The 20,841-nt window shown below is 55.9% G+C and overlaps 1 protein-coding gene across 2 annotated transcripts in view; it reads right to left on the bottom strand.

Moving 5' to 3' along the window:
• Window positions 1-20,841, bottom strand: part of SEPTIN9 (septin 9) — a 68,519-nt gene that overhangs the window by 17,138 nt on the left and 30,540 nt on the right. For both annotated transcript variants that reach the window (XM_082293826.1, XM_082293827.1), the window contains one exon: window positions 1,027-1,218. In XM_082293826.1, coding sequence (XP_082149952.1) covers window positions 1,027-1,218 — 192 coding nt within the window. The remainder of the gene's footprint in view (window positions 1-1,026; window positions 1,219-20,841) is intronic.

The raw sequence follows: 20,841 nt of genomic DNA, 5'->3' as shown, positions 1-20,841 counted from the left end.
GTCATTGCCTGGGATTTACTCTCCTCATCCCCCTGCAGCTTCCCTGGGGCATTCAGGCAGGGAGAGCTGCTGCCTGACCAGCCCAGTCCCAAGGAGCACAGCCCAGCTCACACTAGGGGCTCCACGGGACCAGGTCAGACATTAATAGCTGGAAAAGAGCAGAAGAGCCTCATTTCTTTTCCATTTTCCCCCTTGGCCAGTGTCCCACAGGGTCTGCCCAGCTCTCTGGTGTGCCCAGCATTCTGCAGGTCAGTGGCTGTGCCATCCCTGGCTTTGGGGGCCTGGGGGCTGCAGGAGCACAGACTCCCACAGCCGAAGCTGCAGCCAGAACAGCAGCGATGCAGGCAGTGGTCAGTAGCCCAGGAGAGCTAATGAACAGGAGCTTGTGGGCAGCAGGATCTGGGCACACAACCCTCCAGCCCTCCCTCCTTGCATGTGGACACCCCCTGGGACACTCTCATCCCTGCTGTGCCACCCTGCAGGTCCCCAAAAGAGCCACCCAGGCCAAATGACTGAGCCCTGCAAACCCCTCCTGTTGGTCTTTATTCCCACCAGTAAATCACTGCTTTTGGCATTTCTTCCCTGGTACTTGTAGCAGGGCTGCCTGAATACAAAACAACTCACAAACAGGAATTTTACCCAGATCACTGGAAGTACCAGTAAGGATGAGGGCTCTGGAATACCAGCAGCAGTGCAGCCCCTTGAGCCCTTAGTGTGGCCTCTGACTGCTCAAACCAGAGCAGGACTCCTGGGACACCCCTTGAGGTGCTTCCCTCTAGGAGGTGCCCATGGATAATGCACCCCAAGACGAAGGAGGAAGAGGAAGACCATGGACCACATCACATCAACAGCTTTAACTCCAGATGAACTCAGGCCAGCTCCTTGGGAGCAGGGTTTGCTGACTGCCAAGGCAGAGTCCCCAGTGCTGACCCCGAGGAGACCCCAAAGAGGACAAACATCACTGTGGGACAATGACAGCACCCGGCCGAACACGCTGTGGGCAGCTGGCACGAGGGAACCACTCACCCACGACCATGATGTTGAACTCGAAGCCCTGTTTCATGGCTTTCCTCCTCAGCTGCTCCAGGATGGCGTCAATGCCCACGTAGCCGAAGTCTGCAGCCGGCTTGTCCGGCCGCGCCGGCGCCGCCTGCTTGGGGCCGGCATCCCGTGGAGCGTCCGTCATGCCGGGAGCGTGGCTGGGAACGGCCTCTGGACCTGCGGGGGCAAACACGGGGTGGTCAGAGGTGCTGCTCCTGGCAGGGAATCACAGGAGCTGCCTGCTGCATTCAAAGCAGGAGTAAAGCATGTGTAGAGACTCAGGGTACCAGCAGGCCGGGAGGGAGGAGGCGTGTGGGATCCTCCTCTACAATAATTACATTAAATTTGGGATTTTCTTCCTCCATTTGCTGTGTTCACCTTGATCCCTGCCCACTCCAACAAACCTGCCACAGCAGGATGCTGCTGTGGGGGTGTGAGTGCACCAGGTCCCACAGCAGCTGACCTACTGCCACAGAGCAGGACCCAGCACCCAGAAAGTCCTCAGCCCACGTCTGGGAGTGACAAAGGCTTTCAGCCCCACAGCCCTGTGCCTGGGTACTGCTGTGGGACTGGCAGACCTACACATCCCGCTCCTCCACACCACTGGAATTACAGCACTGTGCAGACTGCTGATGTGAACAGCTCAGCCATGTTCTGGGTGGGAGCTGGATGGCTTTGCAGACACAGGGAGCCCTTGGCATCCTCTGCCACGTGCCCTCCTCGAGCTCCAGCTGACGCAGATCAGAGGCTGCCGGCCCTGGCTTGTGGAAAACCCAACATATTTGCATCAAGAGGAGTTGTGCCAGACAACGCCCACGCAGCCACCAAGCTTCTGTGATCTCGCTCTCCTTCTGTCGATATCTGCTCAGAAACCCAAACCCATCAGCCTCCCACAGAGACAGGGTGCCTGTCTCCCCTGCAAGATGCTTCAACCTAACAAAGTTCTTCAGAAGAAGCAAATGTAAAACCACTGCCTCAGCCAACAGCTTGTAAGAAAAAGCAGGGAATTATCTACTCCCCCAGGCACCAGGCAGGAGCATCGGGAAGGACAAAGTGCCCCAGTGCCCCAAGGTGATGCAGCCTTGTTCCCTGCCAGTCCCAGCTGCTTCCAATCACCCACAGCGGATACAGCAAATACCCCGAGGGCAGAGCATGCACAAGGTCAGCCCAGTCCCCTGCAAGCTCCTGGAGGCACCAGCCACATGCAGCACTGCTGCTCCTCTGATCCGGGCACAGAGAGGGAGGTTTTAGGAAAACACACTTCTAAGAGCCCTCGCCACCCCAGGCTGCTGCTGCTCAGTGCCTGCAGCCACCAGCCTAAGTGAGCATTTTGTTGTTGCTCAGTGTTTTGCAATGCTTATTTATTATTTTTTAATCGTTTATTATTATTAAGAAAAACATCGTTATTTGCAAAGTCCTCACGCCTCCAGACAGCAACACAGCTCTCAGCTCATCTCACCCCAGTTATTCCTGGCCTTTGATGATGTGTTGCCTGCTTTTCTCTCCCTCCCTCTCTCTGTAGGAGTGTGGCTGGGCCAAAGGGGCTCCTCCAAGCACAAGCCCATCACCCCTTCTCCTCTGGCCGTGTCAGACCTGACCCTGCTGGAGTCTGTGAGGTGGAACCACTCTCTTCCTGCAAGCACAGCACACTTCCACGTGCTTAATATAGGCCAAGCAGAAAAAAAAAAAATTAAAAAAGAAAGAAAAAACAAACCTAGAACTAATCCCAAAGACTGTTGGGTCCCTTTGAACAGTTTTTTCCAACCCTCGATCCCGGGCTGCGTAGCTGAGCATTACTCACAGAGTTGCTGGAGAGCAAACACGCTGTCCCTGACACTCATGGGAGCATCCAGGAACACTGCACAGCTGGAGCTGCACTGCCACTGGGAGCATCCCACTCCTCCCAGGAGCACTGCACAGCTGGAATTGCAACTGCCACGCTGCCCCTCGCAAAATCAACCAGCCCAGCCCGCCCGAGGCCTCACCACAAATCCCAAATTAGCCCCGTTCCAAAGTGGCGAGGCCAAAAGCATAACACTAAAAAAAAAAAAAAAAAAACCAACAAAACGACAACTAAATCATGTGGAAAATATGCTGCCACCAGCAGCAACGCCGAGTTATGCAATGGGTTTAACTCCTCCAGGCACCACTTGTGTGCACAGGACAGCCCCAAGGATGGGATGGCAAACTGGGACACTGGGGCAGGTAAGGTGCAGAGAAATTAAGAAATTAAATAGAGCAGAAAGCCACCCTCCACTTGACAAAGGCCAGGAGCATCTCCAGCACCTCAAGGAGCAGTTGGCAGCATGCAGAGGGGCTGACCTGTCCCCAGGCAGGGGGACATGCAGGAAAACTGTTCCCAGCTCAGGGAGCAGACACTTTGTGGCCCTCAGGGGGAGAAGGAGGGCTCAGGGCTCCCCAGACTCCAGCCAGACCAAAGCCACAGGAAGAGCAGCACCCAGGCTGGGCAGTCCATGTGCTTCAGCTGGTCTGTGGGGAACTGGTGATTTAAAGCACCTGGGTCCTGACTGGGGAAAAATACAATAAAAATCAGTATATTGCAGCTAGGAGTGTCTGCAGCACAGCAGGGACGCAAAGCCCCCCATGCCACAGCACCATCAGCAAACTCCCCAGGGAAATGCCACAACTCAAACATGCAATTTTTGTTTCAGCTTCCCAGCACTGAACTGGTCTTTTCTTAGCAAAAACTCCAGTGTCACACTCGGCTCCAAGGGGTTTGTGCCAGCAGAAGGAGGGTGCAGCCAAACCACAGGAGCACTCGATGGCACACAGGGATGCTGTGCTGGGTGGCATGCAGCACTCCCAGGAGTCACTTGCCTAAAACAGAAAGAGCCTAGAAATACATTGGAGCAGAGCAGTGGATGCCTGGGGTGCATCATGGGCACATCCTGCATTTGTCTGACCTGCTGTGCTCTCTGAGGGGACGGTGTCAAACCTGTGGTGCTGTCAGAGCCAGAGTCACCGAGCGGCCGCTTCTGGAGCACTGCAAGGAGGGATGGGTTAATAAATACCAAATGCTATCTGAAATCCCTGATTGCCACAGAGTCCCTGCCAAGAGCAGGACCAGACCTCACATGGTTCACCATTGTCACCTTAACCCAACTGTTGTCCCCCACACAAGGGGACATCGCTCCACTGATGGGACAGAGAGCTCAGAGCCTGCAGCTCTCTCCCACTCAAGCATTCCTGGATAAACATCAAGCACATGGGAACAAGTGCCATATTTAGGCACTTATTCCCTCTGCCAGGGAAACCCTGTCCACGTGGGCACAGGAGATGTGGAGATGGTCAGGGCAGCGCTGCACCAAGTGGGGACAGAGCCAGAGCTCCGGCTCGGGCACGGCTGACTCAGGACAGCTGTTCCAAAGTTGATTTTGCCAAAGACTCGGGGCTGTTGCTCTGTAATTGATGCATGTCAGACACGAGCCAAAGCCAACATCTGCGAAGCAGCAGATGAAAGGCACCCTGCAGGGAGGGAAGCCCCTGGGAGCCCCCCGGGGACCCTCCTGCTCCTCCAGCCAGCTGGACACTGTGTGCCGTGGGATGGGCTTGGCCAGGGGCTGCTGGACACGCTGTGCTGGTGCCACGAGGCTGCCACAGACCAGGACACTGTGGGCAGGGCATGTAAGGACAGCCATGGGCTCCCCCAAAACCCAGGGGCTGGTAATCCTCCCTGAGGATCTGGGATAGGGATCTGCAGGAGACTGGCGCTTCACTGCAGACACACAAAGGTAAAAGAACCCCCGCAGGGGCTGAACTGGGAATGTCTCGTCCAGCCCAGGTCCTGGCTAGACCCAGCAGCTCTGCTGGTGATCTGGGAGAGCAGAGCTGGTCCTGGAGCAGGGTTGGTCACAGACCTGGTGCTCAGTGGCTGCACAGAGCAACTGGAGAGGGGCCAGGAGGCTGCACCTGTGCCATGGCTGCCTGTCAGCAGATCCAAACCATTGCACACTCTATGGATGCCACAGATCCAAACCATTGCACACTCTACGGATGCAACAGATCCAAACCATTGCACACTCTACAGATGCACGCACAATCAAGGGCAAAATGGCAATTTTGGGAAGTAAATCCAAGAAACACCCCTTGGATGCCAGGAGCACCAAGCACTGGTCACCTTTTGATGATGCTGCAACCAGTTCTGCAGAGCTACAAGCACCCAGAAGACCAGGACGCTGTGGAAAACTGCCCTTCCCTCCACACAACAGACACTGGAAATACTATGGGCTCCCAGATTTGTGGGATGGGTTCATGCAAACACAGAGAGCAGGTTCAGAGCAGTGCACAGTGGTGTGAAAGCACAGCCTGGGCAGCTGAGTATCCACAGATGTTTTCAAGTGTGAACCACCTAACCTTTTGATTTTTGGGAGTAGCTTTCTTGGAGAATCGTGCCTGTAGGGTGTCGCAGAGGCATTTTTAGCTCCAAAGAGTGAATCTCAGCTCCTGGTTAAGGACAGCTGGCTGTCAGGACTGCGGTCCACGTGGCCTCCAGGGCCTCTCCCCTCGGCACACTGAGCAGTGACCACAGGCCATGGAAACAGATCCAACCTGCGGAGGAGGTGGCAGAGCCTGTCCCTTCTGAGGGGACAGCAGGAGTCAGGAGGGAGGGAGTCAGCAAAGCCAGGACTGGATGCAATCCCAGCATGGCCCAGGCACTGCTGATTTTTTCAGCTGCCCAGTCACTGCCACCACGGGATCCCCTGGTGCTGAACGTGGCAGGTCCCTGCTGGGTGTGCGGGTGCCAGGGAATGTGAGGCACAGCTCAGTCCGAAGCTGGGGTGGCTCAGGCTGGCGCAGAGCCAGCGCCACAGACCCTGCAGCACCAAACTGTAACCAAGGGACGTTCCTATTATTCAGCTCCAATCACCAGCACCTGACAGGCCCAAGCTGGAGTCTGTCCCTCGCATCCCTGGGCATTGGGCTACAGTTTCAGGCTGGCTGCCAGCCCAAGCCCACCTACCAACCAGTTATGTTTCCTTCTCAGCTTGCATTTCCACCTGGGTGCCAACAAACACGACCCAGAAATAGCAGAGTATGCTTAACTCCTCTTCATTTGACCAAATCCACCCAAGAGCTGCCAGAGAGGTGGCCGGGTGCACTCCTGATGCTCCAGGCTTGAACCCTTTTACTCAGGTGGGGAATAAACCCATTTTCAGAGTTTTATAAAAGGAGGCAGTGATTCCTGCTGTGGTGTGAGCGCTTCCACAGGTGACCAGTCGGGGCCACAGCCCTAAGCCACAAGTCATGGGCACGCATCACGTGCAGGTCGAGCTGTCCCCGCCAGCCACGTGCGCTTCCGTCCTCACTCACTGTGTGCTCTGTGTGCTTCCCCTCCTGCTCCGGAAGCCCAGCAGCCCCTGCCCTCTGCCGCTCAACCCTCCCGGCTCTTTTATTTACAAGAGATGGATGCTTCAGTGCTCCCCATCACTGCTTCCGTTCCCATCTTAAACCCTCTGGCTGCTGCAGGCTCTGGTCACCAGCGTGTCTGGGCTGGCGTGCACGAGCCCATCCCAGGGGTGAAAACGTGGTGCCAGCTCCACAACCTCAAACTGCTGCCTGCTGCTCCATTGCCAGCTCCTGTGCTGCCCGGATGTGGCATGAGGCTGACCACCAGGCTGACCACCACCCTGCCCTGGTTGGACACGTGTAGCTCTGGCAGCACAACCCTAGTCCGACATTCTCATTTCTCCAACCATGTGAGACAGCAGCTCTAAACCACTTGCAAAGACCTGCAAAGAGTTCTTAGGCTGTTCTCCATGTTTGAAAAGGAGAAGATGATCACAAACAACCCCAAGTCTTGGCTTGGGCATGCAGAGGTCTCTGGCCATGCAGCCTCACTGATCTCCCTCTGTAAGGAGCTTCCCCCGGAGCTGGAGCAAGGCTGATCCCAGAGCAGCCCTGCCTCACTGGGAACGCCCCATTCAGAGGAACCTTCCCGCACACAGATCCCAGCAGAAGCTGCTCCATCAGCTGGCCCCGTGTAGCCCATGCAGTGGCCAGCACAGCCCTTGCTCCCCGCAGACAGGCTCAGGGTGCCCGTGCCCAGGAGAGTCCAAGGACACCCATAAAGCTGATTCCATGGGGGCTCCGAGGATGGCATCCACTCCCACCCCTGTCCACCCACCCTGGACAATGGTACTCAGCACAGGGGGGACATGGGGACCCTCCCCAGCCCCCAGCCAAGAGAAAGCACCCTGTCACCACTGCTCTGCAGAGCTCTGCGCTGTGAAAACAAAGAGCCAGGCAGCGCTCCCCAAACTCAGCTTGTCCAGACAACACTGCAGAAGGAATGAGTCCGGCCAAGCCCCAGGAACGGGCCCCGGGCACGGCTGAGTGTGCCCAGGGCTGCCGAGCCGCACTCCGGGGCTGATGCCCGCGTCCCACGAGGCACTGAACGCAGCTACGGCAAAGAAAGGAGCGAGCCAGAGGGATTCACATCCCGGGGGTTGCCGTTCAGGTTTCCTTTTTTTTTTTTTCCCCTATTTTTTTCCTCCCCTTTTAAAATGATTTTTTCGCTTGGTTTTGTTCTTTGAAGGGTAGGGTGGTATGGATTTTAATTTAGTTTCTTTGTTTGGGGTTTTTTTTTTGCTTTCTTTCGTTACTAAAGGCAGCTGCGCCCCAGACGCCCCGCGAGCCCTTCAGCGGGGGCAGCAGCCGGAGCAGGGCGAGCAGGGCAGGGGACAAGGAGGTACCCATGGGGACAGGGCAGGGGACCAGGGGGTGCCTCCCAGGCAGGGGAGGGTTTGATCTATTGATCTCTATTGATCTCTATTGATCTCTATTTCTCCCGGACAATGCCGGCAGCGCGGCCAGGCGGTGCCGAGCAGCGGCCCCTCTTGTGGGGCACAGCGGCGGCAGAAGGGGGCCGGGGGCCGAGCCCCCCCCCCCAGCACCCTGTGCCCCTGGCCCGGGGACCCCCTGCCCCGGCGGGGAACCCCCACACCGCGCCCCGCCGCCCTCCGTGGGAACCGCGGGACCCACCCCCCGCGCTCTCAGGCCCTTCCCCAGGATAATTCACCCCAAAAAAAGCACTTCCCTCCACCATAATTCCCCCCTCCGCTGCCCCCCGGAGCCCCCGCCCCTTGGGCACCGGAGACTCACCCGCGGCGGCGGCGGCTCCGGCAGCCGGTGGCTCCCGCCTCCTCCCGCGCTGTCCTCCGCCTCCTCCCCCATCGCCCTTCCTCCTCCTCCTCCCCCATCACCCTGCCTCCTCCCCCTCTAGCCCGGCCCGGGGGGATGGAGCCTCTTCCCGGGAAGTTGCTTCGCCCCCGGGCGGTTTCCATCCCCCCGCCGCTCCCGGCCCGGCCCGGCCCAGGGGGGCCCGCAAAGGGTGAGAGGAAGAAGAGTTTGGGGGCACGGCACGGCCCGAGTCCACGCAGGAGGTGCGGGGAGACTTCCACGGGAAAGAGAGAGGCTGGGACAAACGGGGCAGCCCCAACACGAGAGGAGCCCAGTGCTCCAGGGACAAGGGCCACTCTCTCATCCACATCCCGGTCCCTGAGCCCAGGGAAGCGTTTTGCTTTCTAGCATCCCGAAATTCTCCAGCAGAGCCCCATAGCAGTCCCGGCGGGTGTGAGCGCTGGGAGTGTGGCCTCGGTTTGCTCTGGGCTGCATCTCACATCTGCCAGGACAAGATGTCAACCTACCCCCACGGGCACGGCTGCTCTCTAAAATGATGTCAGTGAAGCTGAATGAAGATATTAGCTGTCTCCACAAGTCCTTCCTGCCTTATACCTTGATCCCAGAGCATCCCCACCACCTCTCTCCCACCAGCAGAGGGAAGGGCCAGCCACAGGAGGGAAGCTGCCATGTCCCTCCAACACACACCCTGGTGTGGGGTGAAGTCCCCTCTGTGATGTCCAGCAGTGGTGGTGGGACTCTCTCCTGTCACAGCCAAGAAGAAGCCAACTTCCCTCTTTTGGGCATCTGACACGTTCCTTTGACCCACCCTATGACCTCAGGACTTTTTCCCTGCAGTTCCCAGACTTGCACTCCCAGAGAAAGGCCTGCAGGTGATGAAAGGGTTAAGACAGATGTGCACATCTGCAATTTTCAACACCCAGAGGACTCCATTTCCCACCAACAGCCCCTGCACAGCCTGCAAGCCCAGAGCTAGTACTCGTACTTCCTTTTTGAGCTGTTACCAGCATCACCAGCCTCTGGCTAAGCTCCTGCACTTGATGCCAGCCCTGCCACCTGTGCCCGTGGCACCACAGCCCCCCTGCCCTGTCTCCTGCCTGTGGCTCTATCGTGGCTGTCACCTTCCCTCTCCACTTCCGGACCACCAGCAGTGGCAGATCTTCCTCCAACAAGCACTGCCACCACACACCAGGCTGGCAGCAGCCCCTCCCCACCCCACCAGGCTGGCAGCACCCCTCCTGTGATGCCCAGCAAGGCTGGCATAGGCTGCTCTGCAAACGATGGGTGCTCAGGGGGGGCAAGACCACATCCCCCCCCACTTCAGCAAGTACCACAAATACCAATTTCTGAGAAACCTTTACCCAGCACCCAGGCAGGAAACCCAGCTTCAATCTGCTTATGCTGCAGCTGCATGCAGCTTTCTGCCAGATTACACCACTTTTTAAGACTTATTAAAGCTTTAACCCCTATCAATAGGCATTAGTGTTTTAATCTCTCTAATCTCCAGGAAAATCCAATGCTAGATGCCAAACCGGGCTTGCCCAAGTAGCAGCTGGGTCTGTTTGTAAGTCACTCCAGCCTTGTTTTAGCTGGAGAAAGGCAGGAAAAGGCTGTGCCCAGCTCACTTAGGTGCTGTGCTTGCACAAAGATTAAAGGTTGGATCTCAAGTGCATGTGGGCTCTGCAGATGCGATGTGCTCTTCCTGTCCCTGCCATCAAGTTGGCCACATCTGTGGCTCTGCAGGAGTTAAACATCAACACAGGGTTCACGTGCCCAAACCAAGAGCAGCAAACACAGGTGAGCACAGCGTGCTCAGCCACGTGAACCAACCCCTTGCTCCTTGGAGTTAATTTTTTCAGATTGAAATCATGGGCATACTTTAGTCTTGCCTGTGAGGGAACAAAAATAACCATAGAAAAGTTCTCCCCATGGTCAATGAATCTCTGCAAAGACATTTCACAGAATCGCAGACTGGTTTGGTTGGAAGGGACCTTAAAGACCATCTAATTCCAATCACGGGCAGGGACACCTTCCCCTAAACCGGGTCCAACCTGGCTTTGGACAATTCCAGGGATGTGGCAGCCACAGCTTCTCTGAGGACCCTGTGCCAGGGCCTCCCCACCCTCAGGAGGAAGAAATTGGAGCACACAGGAACTCAACACTGTGTACAAGTTGTTTCCCAGATTAATTAATAGAAAATATTTTGTTTCAACTCTTATCCTTTCCAGGAGCAATAGGTGGTGAGCAAGCAGCTCAGAAGGACAACAAAGTGTCATCCTTGGCCCCACAGCAAGTGCAGCAGACCTTTGGTAGCACTGCTGGTCCCCAGGATGGCTTTCGGTGACTTTGGGGTGTTTGTGCAGAGGTGGCACTCACAGAGTGAGAAACAGCCACCTCTGGGATTTATTCTTACAGGAGCATCTCCGTTCCTGCAAGGAGAACAGGGCCCTGTGCTTCTCCCACTGCTCATTTCTGGCTCTGAGCACAGGCAGGACCGACAGGCAGAGGAAGGAAGCAGCTTTACCCCTACAGTGAAGATGAACTGGACAGGGATTAAGTGACTTGCCCAGGGTCACACAGAAATCTTACAGCAGAGCCAAGAACTGGATCCAAATCCCCTAATTAAGGGTTTTAAAATCACAAACTCATTGTTCTTCTCTTAGAAAAAACTAATAATCAGAGTTAGGAGCAATTCTAAAGAGGCCCATTGCTGTTGTAAGTTGTACCGAGGGATTTGAACTAACTACAGATCCAGCTTTTAGTCTTGCAACTAATCTGAAATGTTAAGGAAGATTCCTGCCTGGCTTACACAATCCAATCTGTACTGCTTTATGGAACATCCTTGCAGTGAAAGAAGGTCCCCATGTCACAGCCACACTCTGCAGGGCTGGTAGGGCTGACTGGAGAAGGTGGTCCAGCACTCATGCTCAGGGATACAGCAGTGAGGGTTTCAACAGACCCTGAGTTTTGGGAACAATCCCAGCCACAGTCCTTTGCAGCAGAGAACTGCCCAGCAGTGGGGCTGTCCCCCAGCAGCACTGCAGCTCTCCCCTGCACCGGGCAATGCTCTGCCCTTGGCCAGCTCCAACCATAAATCCCCAGCTTTGAGGAATAACCAGGATTAGCAGATGAGGGCAGCTTCACCAGCACTATCCAGCCTGTGGGCAGACCTGCCAACAAACTCACTTCATCCCAAGCTGCCCAGCACTTAAGAAAACATCAAATCCCTCGGGCACAGGCAGCACGAGCAGGATGTTCTCTCGCAGGAATGCTGAAGGGACATTTCCAATTTTACTGCACCTCAGCAATCTCCAGTTAAAAGTGCACTATTAGGGCTCAGGAAATAATTTTTATTCTTTCAATATTGCTGCAATGCTGACTACCTGCCAGTCCCCAGTGACTTTGACAGACAGACGGAAATTCTGCCAGCTGTATTTATAATCTCAGATCAATAGCAGAATGAAATGCAGAGACTTTGGTGAAGCACCAGCAAACTCAGTGGAAAGCAGCATGAGTGAGAAAAGGACAAGAGCTTGAAGATCACAAGACCAAAATTTAATTTTTTTTAGCATTGAAAGAGACACCATCACCTCTAGCAGGAACAGAAAGGATCCCCCAATGCCAGGAACATCTAAAAACAACCCCAAAGCTTTTCTAAGAGCCTGAGTGCAGGTCTGCAAGTGTTACCACTCAGGCAGAGCTCTGGCAGGCAGCCAACACAGTCCCTGCAGCATGTGCAGGGTAACTCCCCAGAACATCTCTAGGACCCACAGGTCAATGACATTTCCTCTTCTCTGGCTGTACTGAACTCCCAAGTTGATGGATTATGCTGGCTTTTGTCTTTAAAGCTACCTGGTTTCTGGTATTGAACAGCTCCTCTGAGCAGCCCACGTCAGACAGACCTCTGCAGGTATCCCACCAGTTCCTTCATGAAAGAAGCTCTTTGGTGGCTTAAATCTCCCTAGAGAGGGAGGGTAGTGGAGCAGCAGTAACATGGGGTGCAGGCACTGCCAGGAGCATCCCAGAGCCCTCCAGAGCTCAGGGACCAACCACCAATCAACCCCTCCACGCCCTGGCCAGGAGCAGGATCCAGACCCTCCAGCATCACTGCACCGTGGCTGTTCTGCTGAACCCACATCACACCCAGGACTGGCCCAGCTTCCACCACACCAAAACCCAGTCTCCTCCAGCTGGACATCTCCAGACCGCTCCCACTTTCCAGGAAGGAAGGAAGGAGTGATTTCACACGCTGTCACCAGCCATCAGGAGCAGCTGGCACCGTGTCCTTGGCATGAGTCACCCACTCCCTGGGGAGGCCGTGCCTCGGCTCCCGGTGTCACATCCCAGCAGTGTCCATGCAGCAGCCTCCCTTCCTCTGGCACATTCTTCCTGCAGAGGATCTGCAGCTCCTGCCTGCTCCCGCGAGGCAGGAGGGTCCTCACTGTGCTTGAACAATCCACCATTTTCCAGCAGGGAACAGGCTTTGCTAGGAAGGCACTCCACAGTCACAGATATTTGGAAAAAGCAATAAAGAACCCCAATCCTCCCAAATTCCTTTTCCCTTGCAGGGAACACTGGTTGAGGCACTGATGTGCTGGTTTGGACAGACACAAAGCACTCTCAGCATCTTCCAGGCACTGCTGTGGCCTCAGCTCTGAGCACAGGTTTTGCTCAGCAGGGACAGGTCTGTCCTGGCCCCAAAACGCTGCTGCTCAGATCCCTGGGCCAGCTCTGCAGATGGCACAGCCCAGCCGTGCCCAAGGAAACACACTTGGCTCCTTTGGCTGCTTAGGAGCAGTCCTCACCCCTCCTCCTCAAGGGCATGATCTGCTCCCCAGACATCCACAGAGTATCCCAAAGGACAAATTATCCCTAAAAGAGGTAAAGCAAAACCCTCTGCATCTCACCCCCCCCCAGCATCCCAGAGCCCCACTCCACCAAACCCCTGCATCCTGCCCTGTGGAGAGAGGGGGAGCAGATGGAGCCTACACAGAGCTCACACACCAAAGGGCACCTCCCAGAGCCCCAGCATCCTCCTTCACCACCTCTGCTCCTCCTCTGCACGGTCAAAGCAGACCCGGCAGCAGAGGCACAGGATGAGTTTGGTGAAAATAAATCACCTTTGCAAGGGAGAGCAGCAAGGAGTGAAAAGTTCAACCACCCGAGTCACCCCAAACTTGCTCAAGTCGTTCAAACTGTTACACCCCAAAGTGGCATCTCCTCTCTAGACGGGGACATGGCCTGGCAGTGGCACAGGGACATCCCTGGGGGTCACAGCAACCCCTGGTACAAACCAAGCTGCAAAGAAGGTGCTGGGGTGTCCTAATGGTCCCTGCAGGCCACGTGCAGGGATACACGTCCCTGCAAGCTGTACATAATGGGCCCTTCTCCACCCTTTGTCTGCTGCCCCTTTTAAACCTATAAACGCCGTTTGGAGGTAAAGAAGAAAGAATTTAGGGCATCCTAACCCTGAAAAGAAGGAAAACTCCATTCAAGCTGCCGGGCTGTCTCCTGCAGCTTAATTAATAACAACCCATCCCCAGCAAGCTGCTGCAACGCCAGCTGTCTCCTCGGATGGAGGTGCCTTGCTCCGAATAATAGCGCTTTGTGTTTTGATGGGAAAAGGTCAGGAGGATGGGGGGGGAGGAGGAGCTCGGGTGGGAGGGAAATGCGTCGCTGCCCTGCAGTTCCCGACGCCGTGAACGAGTCCCGCTCGGTCCCCATCTGCTGCTGGGTCAGATTTAGGAGATGGTGGCACCCCTCCATCAGCCTTGAGGTGATCACGTCCTAAAACTCAGCAGGGAGAGGGACACGGGGAGAATTCAGGCCTGTGGGCTGCACTCCCCCCACTGCTGGGAGGCCTGGGGAGCTCCTGATGCCACTTTGACATGGTCCAGGACCCCCTCTGGGGAAATCCCTGCTCTGCTCTTATCAGGAGGCTCCCTGATAACAGCACAGGATCAGCGCTGCAGGGAGCCAGCGCTGTGTGCCCCCGGCAGCTTTTCCAGGCCACCAGAAAGGGACGTTCCCTGCTACCATTTGGCTTTTGCATAAACAAACAAGCCAAGCCAAGGCTCAGAGCAGCAGCGGATGAATCCAAGGTGATGCAACAATGCGGCACAGAGGGGAAACAAAGTAAAATGGACCCGAGCCCTAGGTGTGAGATGCCCACAGCCACCAGACTCCAGGGCATGGCCATGAAATCACCTCCATTTCTTCTCGGCCACAGAGCCCAGCATCAAGTACCAAACCAAGACACCTCCTTGGATCCTGGGCACCAGAGCCGAGGGCTCCTGGGATCCCTGTGGGTGCTCTCTGCCTGCCATTGCCCTGCTCCCAGCTGGTTATCCAGGAAAAGGGATGCTCCTGCCGCAGCAGGCATGGCTGGGCATTGGTGCCCAGGGAGCACCACTGACACGGTCAGTGCCCTCCGAGGAGCACACAGGCAGCTCTCGTGCTCCGCCAGCTGGCCTGGCCTCTGCTCTCACCGTCACTTTTGCTCCCTCCTTGTCCCACCCAAGTCCCTCTGTGCCATCCAGGCAGCCCGGGGCTGCCCCAGCACGGAGACACTTCTGGTCCCAGTGCAGGACTGGGGCACAAACTCCCATCCATCTATCTTGGGGAACAGAGACTAAAAATGGCAAAGAAAGGCAGCGGCAAGCAGCGTTAGGGCAGCTCCCTGTCCCACAGACATGTCCCCTACCCAGGCACCGAGGCTTTGCACTTCATCCCCCAGCTGTGCAGGGGGAGGACACAGCCCACAGTGCCCCCGCTTCCACCCCAGGAAAAGGTCCCTGTTGCTTAGCAAAGGGCCATTCATCACCAGGACTGTGTGGGATGACAAAGGGTTAACCCACTGCAGCTGGGCCAGAAATACCATCCAGGACAAAGAGAGACTTCATGTCACCCGCATCCGCCCAGCACGAGGAAAAAGGGGCCTTAATCCGATTCCCAAAGAAAATGTGGCTTTTACAGCCCAGCCTGGCTAGGCCCCTCCAGCAAGTTTTGCATCTACAGCAAGAGTTAACCCAGTCTGAGTCTGAGAAGGGCCCAGAAAATAGGAAGGGAAATCACTTTTCCACAAGTTCATGAGAAGGGAGAGCTGGCTGGAGGCGGCTGGACCCAGGCAGCATCCCTGCAGCAGGACCACAGGGACATGGATGTTTTAGGAAGATCTGATGGCCCCAAAGCACCCCTAGGGCAGCCAGTCCTGGGCAGGGGTTTTCAGGGGATTTATCAGGGACTGGAGAAAGCACCACTGCTGATTTCCCACCGGCTGCACCCCTTCCTAGCGATCACCAATGGCTCAGGGAGGGAGCTCTGAGCACGCCAGCACTGCCTGGTATTTTGGGGATGATAAGGATGAGCCTGCAGAGATCTTCAGGGCATTAATGCAAAACTCTGCCTCGTCCCCACAAGGACAGGGACCCCAGGGAACAAAGCCAAGGATGCTGCTGGGAAACAGACAGTGCTCACACCCACTAGACGTGGATGAACTGTCTCTGCCTTCATCTCCCAGCCAGGCACACATCCCACAGTGCCACATCCATGCCTGAGTCACAGCTGCGGCCCTGTGGCAAGTGGGGTTTGCCAGCCTGGCCACCTCTACCCTGTTACCTCGAAATGCCACATGCCCACTCCCATCCTGATTTTTGGATGGACACTTCCAGGATGCCACGGAGCTGTATTTGCAAGATTGACTCTTTTACTGCCAGTTTGGTGATTACTTTTTAACAAATCAGGTAGCTTTACCATACTCTACTCCACCAAGCCCGACAAATTTTAGGGATAAATGAAACAAAGTCCAGTTGAATTCAGCCATAAGATCACAGCACCCAGCAGGCTCAACCTCAGGAGTGACAGCCTTCCCTTCCCCAGCCCAGCCTTTCCCCTGTGCTTGAGCAAAGCTCAGCCACGTTACCCAGGGAGCAGCAGCTCCAGCCTGTGTTTCACCCAGCCCCAGCACAGCTTCCACAGGGCTGCATTCGGCATCGGGGCCATAAGGAAATCACAGCATTTGAAACCACAGGCTATAAAAATTCCACCGTGCTCAGGGAAGGGAAGTCTGGATTCCCCACGGAGAGGCGTCCAGGAACCGCTGCTGCCGGGTTATTGGCCACCAAGCCATTAGACCGTGCCACATGTGCATACCTCGAGCCATGGCCAGCACGACCCAGTGAGAGGGTATGTGCTGAGGGGCTGTGGGGCCAAACACATACAAACACCACCATGGAGCTACCCACAAGCCCCACGGCCACACAGGGGTTTTGGTCTCAACATGGGAAATCATGGATGGCAACTACAACAGCATGGGAGAGCTCACAGCTCTATCGCAGTTCTCCGTGTGTTCCAAGCAGTTTTTTTCTATCATGACATGTCCTTATCTGCACTCAGGAGGCCCTTAAAGCAGGGCACACACCCTGGACAGCTGCACTCCTCCTGGATGCTATATCCTACAATCTGGAACCACACCTGGACTAGGCAGCAGCGTTTAGGGGTTCCCACATAATCACGATTCTTGGTTTTTTGCGTTTTTACCTTGTCTCAAAACCAAAGCTCAGCCCAGTGTTGCCTGCACACACAAATACCCCATTGCCTGGCTCACTTACCTCCCAGGGGAATTTAGTCCACCCACCCAACAGTCATTAGCACCAGGAAACCCAGGACTCTCAGCCAGCACATGTCCAACAGCAGCACAAAATCCTCTCCCACCCTAGAGCTGCACCACCAGTCTGCTCCCTCTGCCGCACCCACCATCCACAGCAGCAGGAATTCAATAAAATTAAGCAACTTTAACCCAAAACTTGCCTGGCGCTATGGGAGGCTGTTCCTGTACTCCTCTGCTCCGCGTGTTCCCACAAGCTGACCCTGGAAAGCAGCAGCAGCAAGCCCAGTGTGCCGTGCAGGGCATGCAGCTGCTCAGCTCATGGACGAGATATCACGGCTGGATACCCGTGGCTCCAAGAAGGGAGTTTTGGGACAGATGGAATGACCTGCTCTTTACAGAAGGATGGACACAACACCTATGAAATCCCCAAGAAATCCTACATAAACAGCTCGGTGTATGCTGGAAGGCACAGCATGGGGCAGCAGTACCGGCCCCATTGGATCCCAGCTGCTCCCCTGGCCCCGATCTGCTCTGGCAGAGCCGAGATAGTCTCAGCCCTGAATATGTCAGCCCAGATCCATCCCGGATGCTCCTTCCCTAAATGAAGTGTGGTCACACTGGGATGGATATAAAAAGCCTAGCCTGAAATCCTCTGGCGTGAAGCCTTTCCTGCAGCCCTGGCTGCTTCCAAGGGCTGTTTGACAGGGAGACATTGGGATACAGAGGGAAAGAGCAGTTCCTGGGGGTTCACACTGGCACAGCCCGGGCTGCCGTGCCCAGTACCCCCAACCTCTGCCAGACTAAGGCAAGATGGAAAACCTCTGTGCCTGGCAAGTCCAGGGGGCCCTACCGTGTCACCTAAACATCTGTGTCACTGTCACTGGGCCATCAGGAATGGTGAGGCAAGGATGCAGAGGGGCTGTTCAAATGATTAAAAAAAAAAAAAAAAGAAGAAGAAAAAGAAAGAGGAAAACAAAAAAAAGTGAGGCTCGGAGCTGGGCCAGTTTGCAGAGCTCCAGGGCTGCAACATAGCCCTCCCCATCCCCATGGCATCCACATCCCTGGAGTGTAGTCATCCCTTTGGTGTCCCCAGCCATGTGGCATCCCCACTGTCACAGTGTCCCCATCCATGTGGCATCCCCACAGCCCTGCCCTTTTTGGGGGGTTGGGGTGTCCCCAGGGCTCTGGGTGATCCCAGTGCACCCCACAGTGCATAGGAGATGTGTGCCCTGGGCACGGGTTGTAGCTCAGGTTTGGGGGCTGCTGCAAGTGCTGGGGCAGGATGAGCAAGAGGAGGGGAGAGCAGGAGGCTGATTTTGGGGAGCACTTCCCACAGAGGCACCGAGAGCCATGGAAAAGGGCTGGAGACAGGAGCCCTGCACCCACCAGCACACACAAGGACGCTCAGGAGGTTTTCCCCAGTGTTCATCAGGACAAGGGGCCATCAAACACCAGGAAGTTCCTTTTCCACATCAGCTCACAGCCAACTTCCAGAGCAGAAACCAAGGAGAGAGGCCACCCTGGGCTGCCAGCCCTCCCTTACGTCACCAGACACACTCCCCGCGATGTCACAGGAACACATTTGCCAAAAGTAACGTGAGAGCATCTCCTGCAGAGCCCTCACAGCCACACATCTGCCAGGCTGGCCAGGCTGTGGCAGCCCCTTCCCACCACCTGCGCAGAGGCAAACCACACCCGGCCCCTCTGGCTGGGGCAGGGCTCCCAAACTCAGCACGGAGCCCACCACAGGCAGCACCCCGCCCCTGCCTGGCACTGCCAGCAGCCAGGCCCCTTTCCACCACAGGGCAGTGGGAGCTGGGTGAGGACAGCCCGTCTGCACCGGGGTCCCATCCTGCCGGGAGCTGACACCCCAGGGAGCCCCCATGCCCTGGATGATGTCAGGGCTGCTGCCACCCCATTTCACCCCCAGGACCTGATGCCAGCCTCTGTGACTCCCCTGTCCCACTCTCTGCCTGCTCGGGCCATGGTGCAGAGGCTCAGCCCAGCACATCTCATCCCACAGGGAGCCTGAGAGGTGGCAGAGCCGGCTCTGCCTCCTCCCTCGGCACAGGTCCTGACAAATCACTCCCCTGTGACAGTGCCTGCATCACGTCCCTGGTATTTTCCCCCTGCTAAGCCACTGCTCTATTTTTCCCCTCCTTACCCTTCAAACCCCCACGTACTCATCGCACGGCCACGCTCAACTTCCCCACTCCACAAATCCCCACTGGCACGGCTGTGGAGACCCCAGCACAGCCCTTGCCACAGCTTTTTACTCCCTGAGGCTGGGGAGAGCTCAAGCAGAGACTTACTCAGCCAAGGATGATGAGGAGGACAATGCACGCTGCCTGGAGCCCGCGAGAGCCAAGGATGCTTCAGCACCTATTTCAGCTGCTGCCCCAGAGAGCCTCCCCCCAACTTCTGGAAAGTTCTGCTGAATTCCCTTCGAAAAGGTCTCACAAAGCAGATCCCTCCTGGCTCTCTGCCTCCCTCACCACCAGACATGAAAAGCACTCGAGTTTCTCCCCGGGTAACGCGGGTAAAAGCCTCCAACATCAAAGACACCACACAAGAGTTCTCGCCCCCCCATTCCTCCCAGGCACCAGTGCTGGGGCTGCCTCCCTTAAAAGCACAGCAACCTCAGTGGCTGAGGCGCCAACTGTGCTGAAACCACAGTTTTGGGGGTTTTTTCTGTATTTTTTTTCTTCTTTTGTTTTTTAATCAACCACAAACTGGGGAACTTGGGGGCAACATGACCAGCATGGTGCTGGTGGGGTTTTGCTCACTGTCTGCTGTGTGGCCAGCCCAGAAAAAGGGGAGCAAAAATATCCCTTGTGCCAGTCCTGTCATTGCCCAACACTAAAGGAAGCCACTAAGTGTCCTGAAGCAAAACCACAAGCACCCTCCAAGCGAGCAGATTCCCATGGACTTCTCAGCAGCCTCTGCAACTCCTCTCCCCCATCTGCAAAACAGAAACATCATCTCCCCCCTGCTTTGTGAAGCACTTTGATATCTGCACAGCCAAGCAGGGCAAGGGAGGGGTGTTTACCTTCCTGGAAACAGAAAGCAGCATTTACACCCAAAACAACAAGACCTCGGCACAAAATTCCGGGGCAGAGGGAGCAGTTGCAGACGCAGCAGGAACAGCCGCGGATTCAGAAAATGAGGAGGACTAGAAAATAGCTTCAAACACCGCAGGGATTTCAAAAAGTCCTAGGAGCACATGGTTTCTTGGCCCGTTTCGGAGCGTTCCTCATCCCTTCATCCCACACAGCAGTTGTTCCTGCCAGATCACCGCCTGCCCGGGAATGCTGGGTTCATTTTATTGCTGGAGCACGGAAACAACCTTCGTTTTCAGGGGGGAGGTGGGAGGGCTGTGCCGTTTAACACTTGGCTGCGTTCACGCTGTGATTAATATCACCCGACGCACAGATACCAGATGTGCTCAGGGCAGGCTGGAGCGTATTCTAAATTGCACCAAGATGGAATTTTTGGGCAATTTTCAGGGAGTGCTGAGGGCAGGCACTGATGGGAGAGCAGAGATTTACACAGATAGGCAAGAAAAGAGAATTCTGTGGGGTTATGGCACTGGTCATAACCCCTGGGCCAGCAGCAATGCCATGGACTGTGATTATAATCAGCACCCTGTCATTTTGGGGGCAATCACTGCAATTCCCGTCCTTTTGTGGGTCCAATTTCCACACGCCCACAGCAAAAAACACTTCAGCTTTACCCCTGCTTCTGCTGATCTCACGGAACTTTAGCTCCAGGAAGGCATTGCTGGTGCAGGAACAGCAAACACTGGTAAGGTTGGACCTCTCCATGCTGCTTCCCCAGGGTCCCACTGCAAGCCCGCTCCTAAGCAAATCCCCCAGCCAAGAGCCTCACTCCACCAGCAGCTTCTCCCCACCCCTGTGGGGAGGAGTGCCCCGGGGTCACCTACATGGGTGTCCCTTTAATTAGAACCAAATCCTGGAGCAGCACTGGAGACTCATTCCAGCTTTTTGGAGGCCACACACTGCCCTGATGGA

This window comes from Coloeus monedula, assembly GCF_965178545.1.
Source record: "Coloeus monedula genome assembly, chromosome: 19".
Lineage (NCBI taxonomy): Eukaryota > Metazoa > Chordata > Aves > Passeriformes > Corvidae > Coloeus > Coloeus monedula.
Note: the sequence above shows the minus strand (reverse complement) of the source record. Positions and strands in the feature narration are given on the sequence as shown.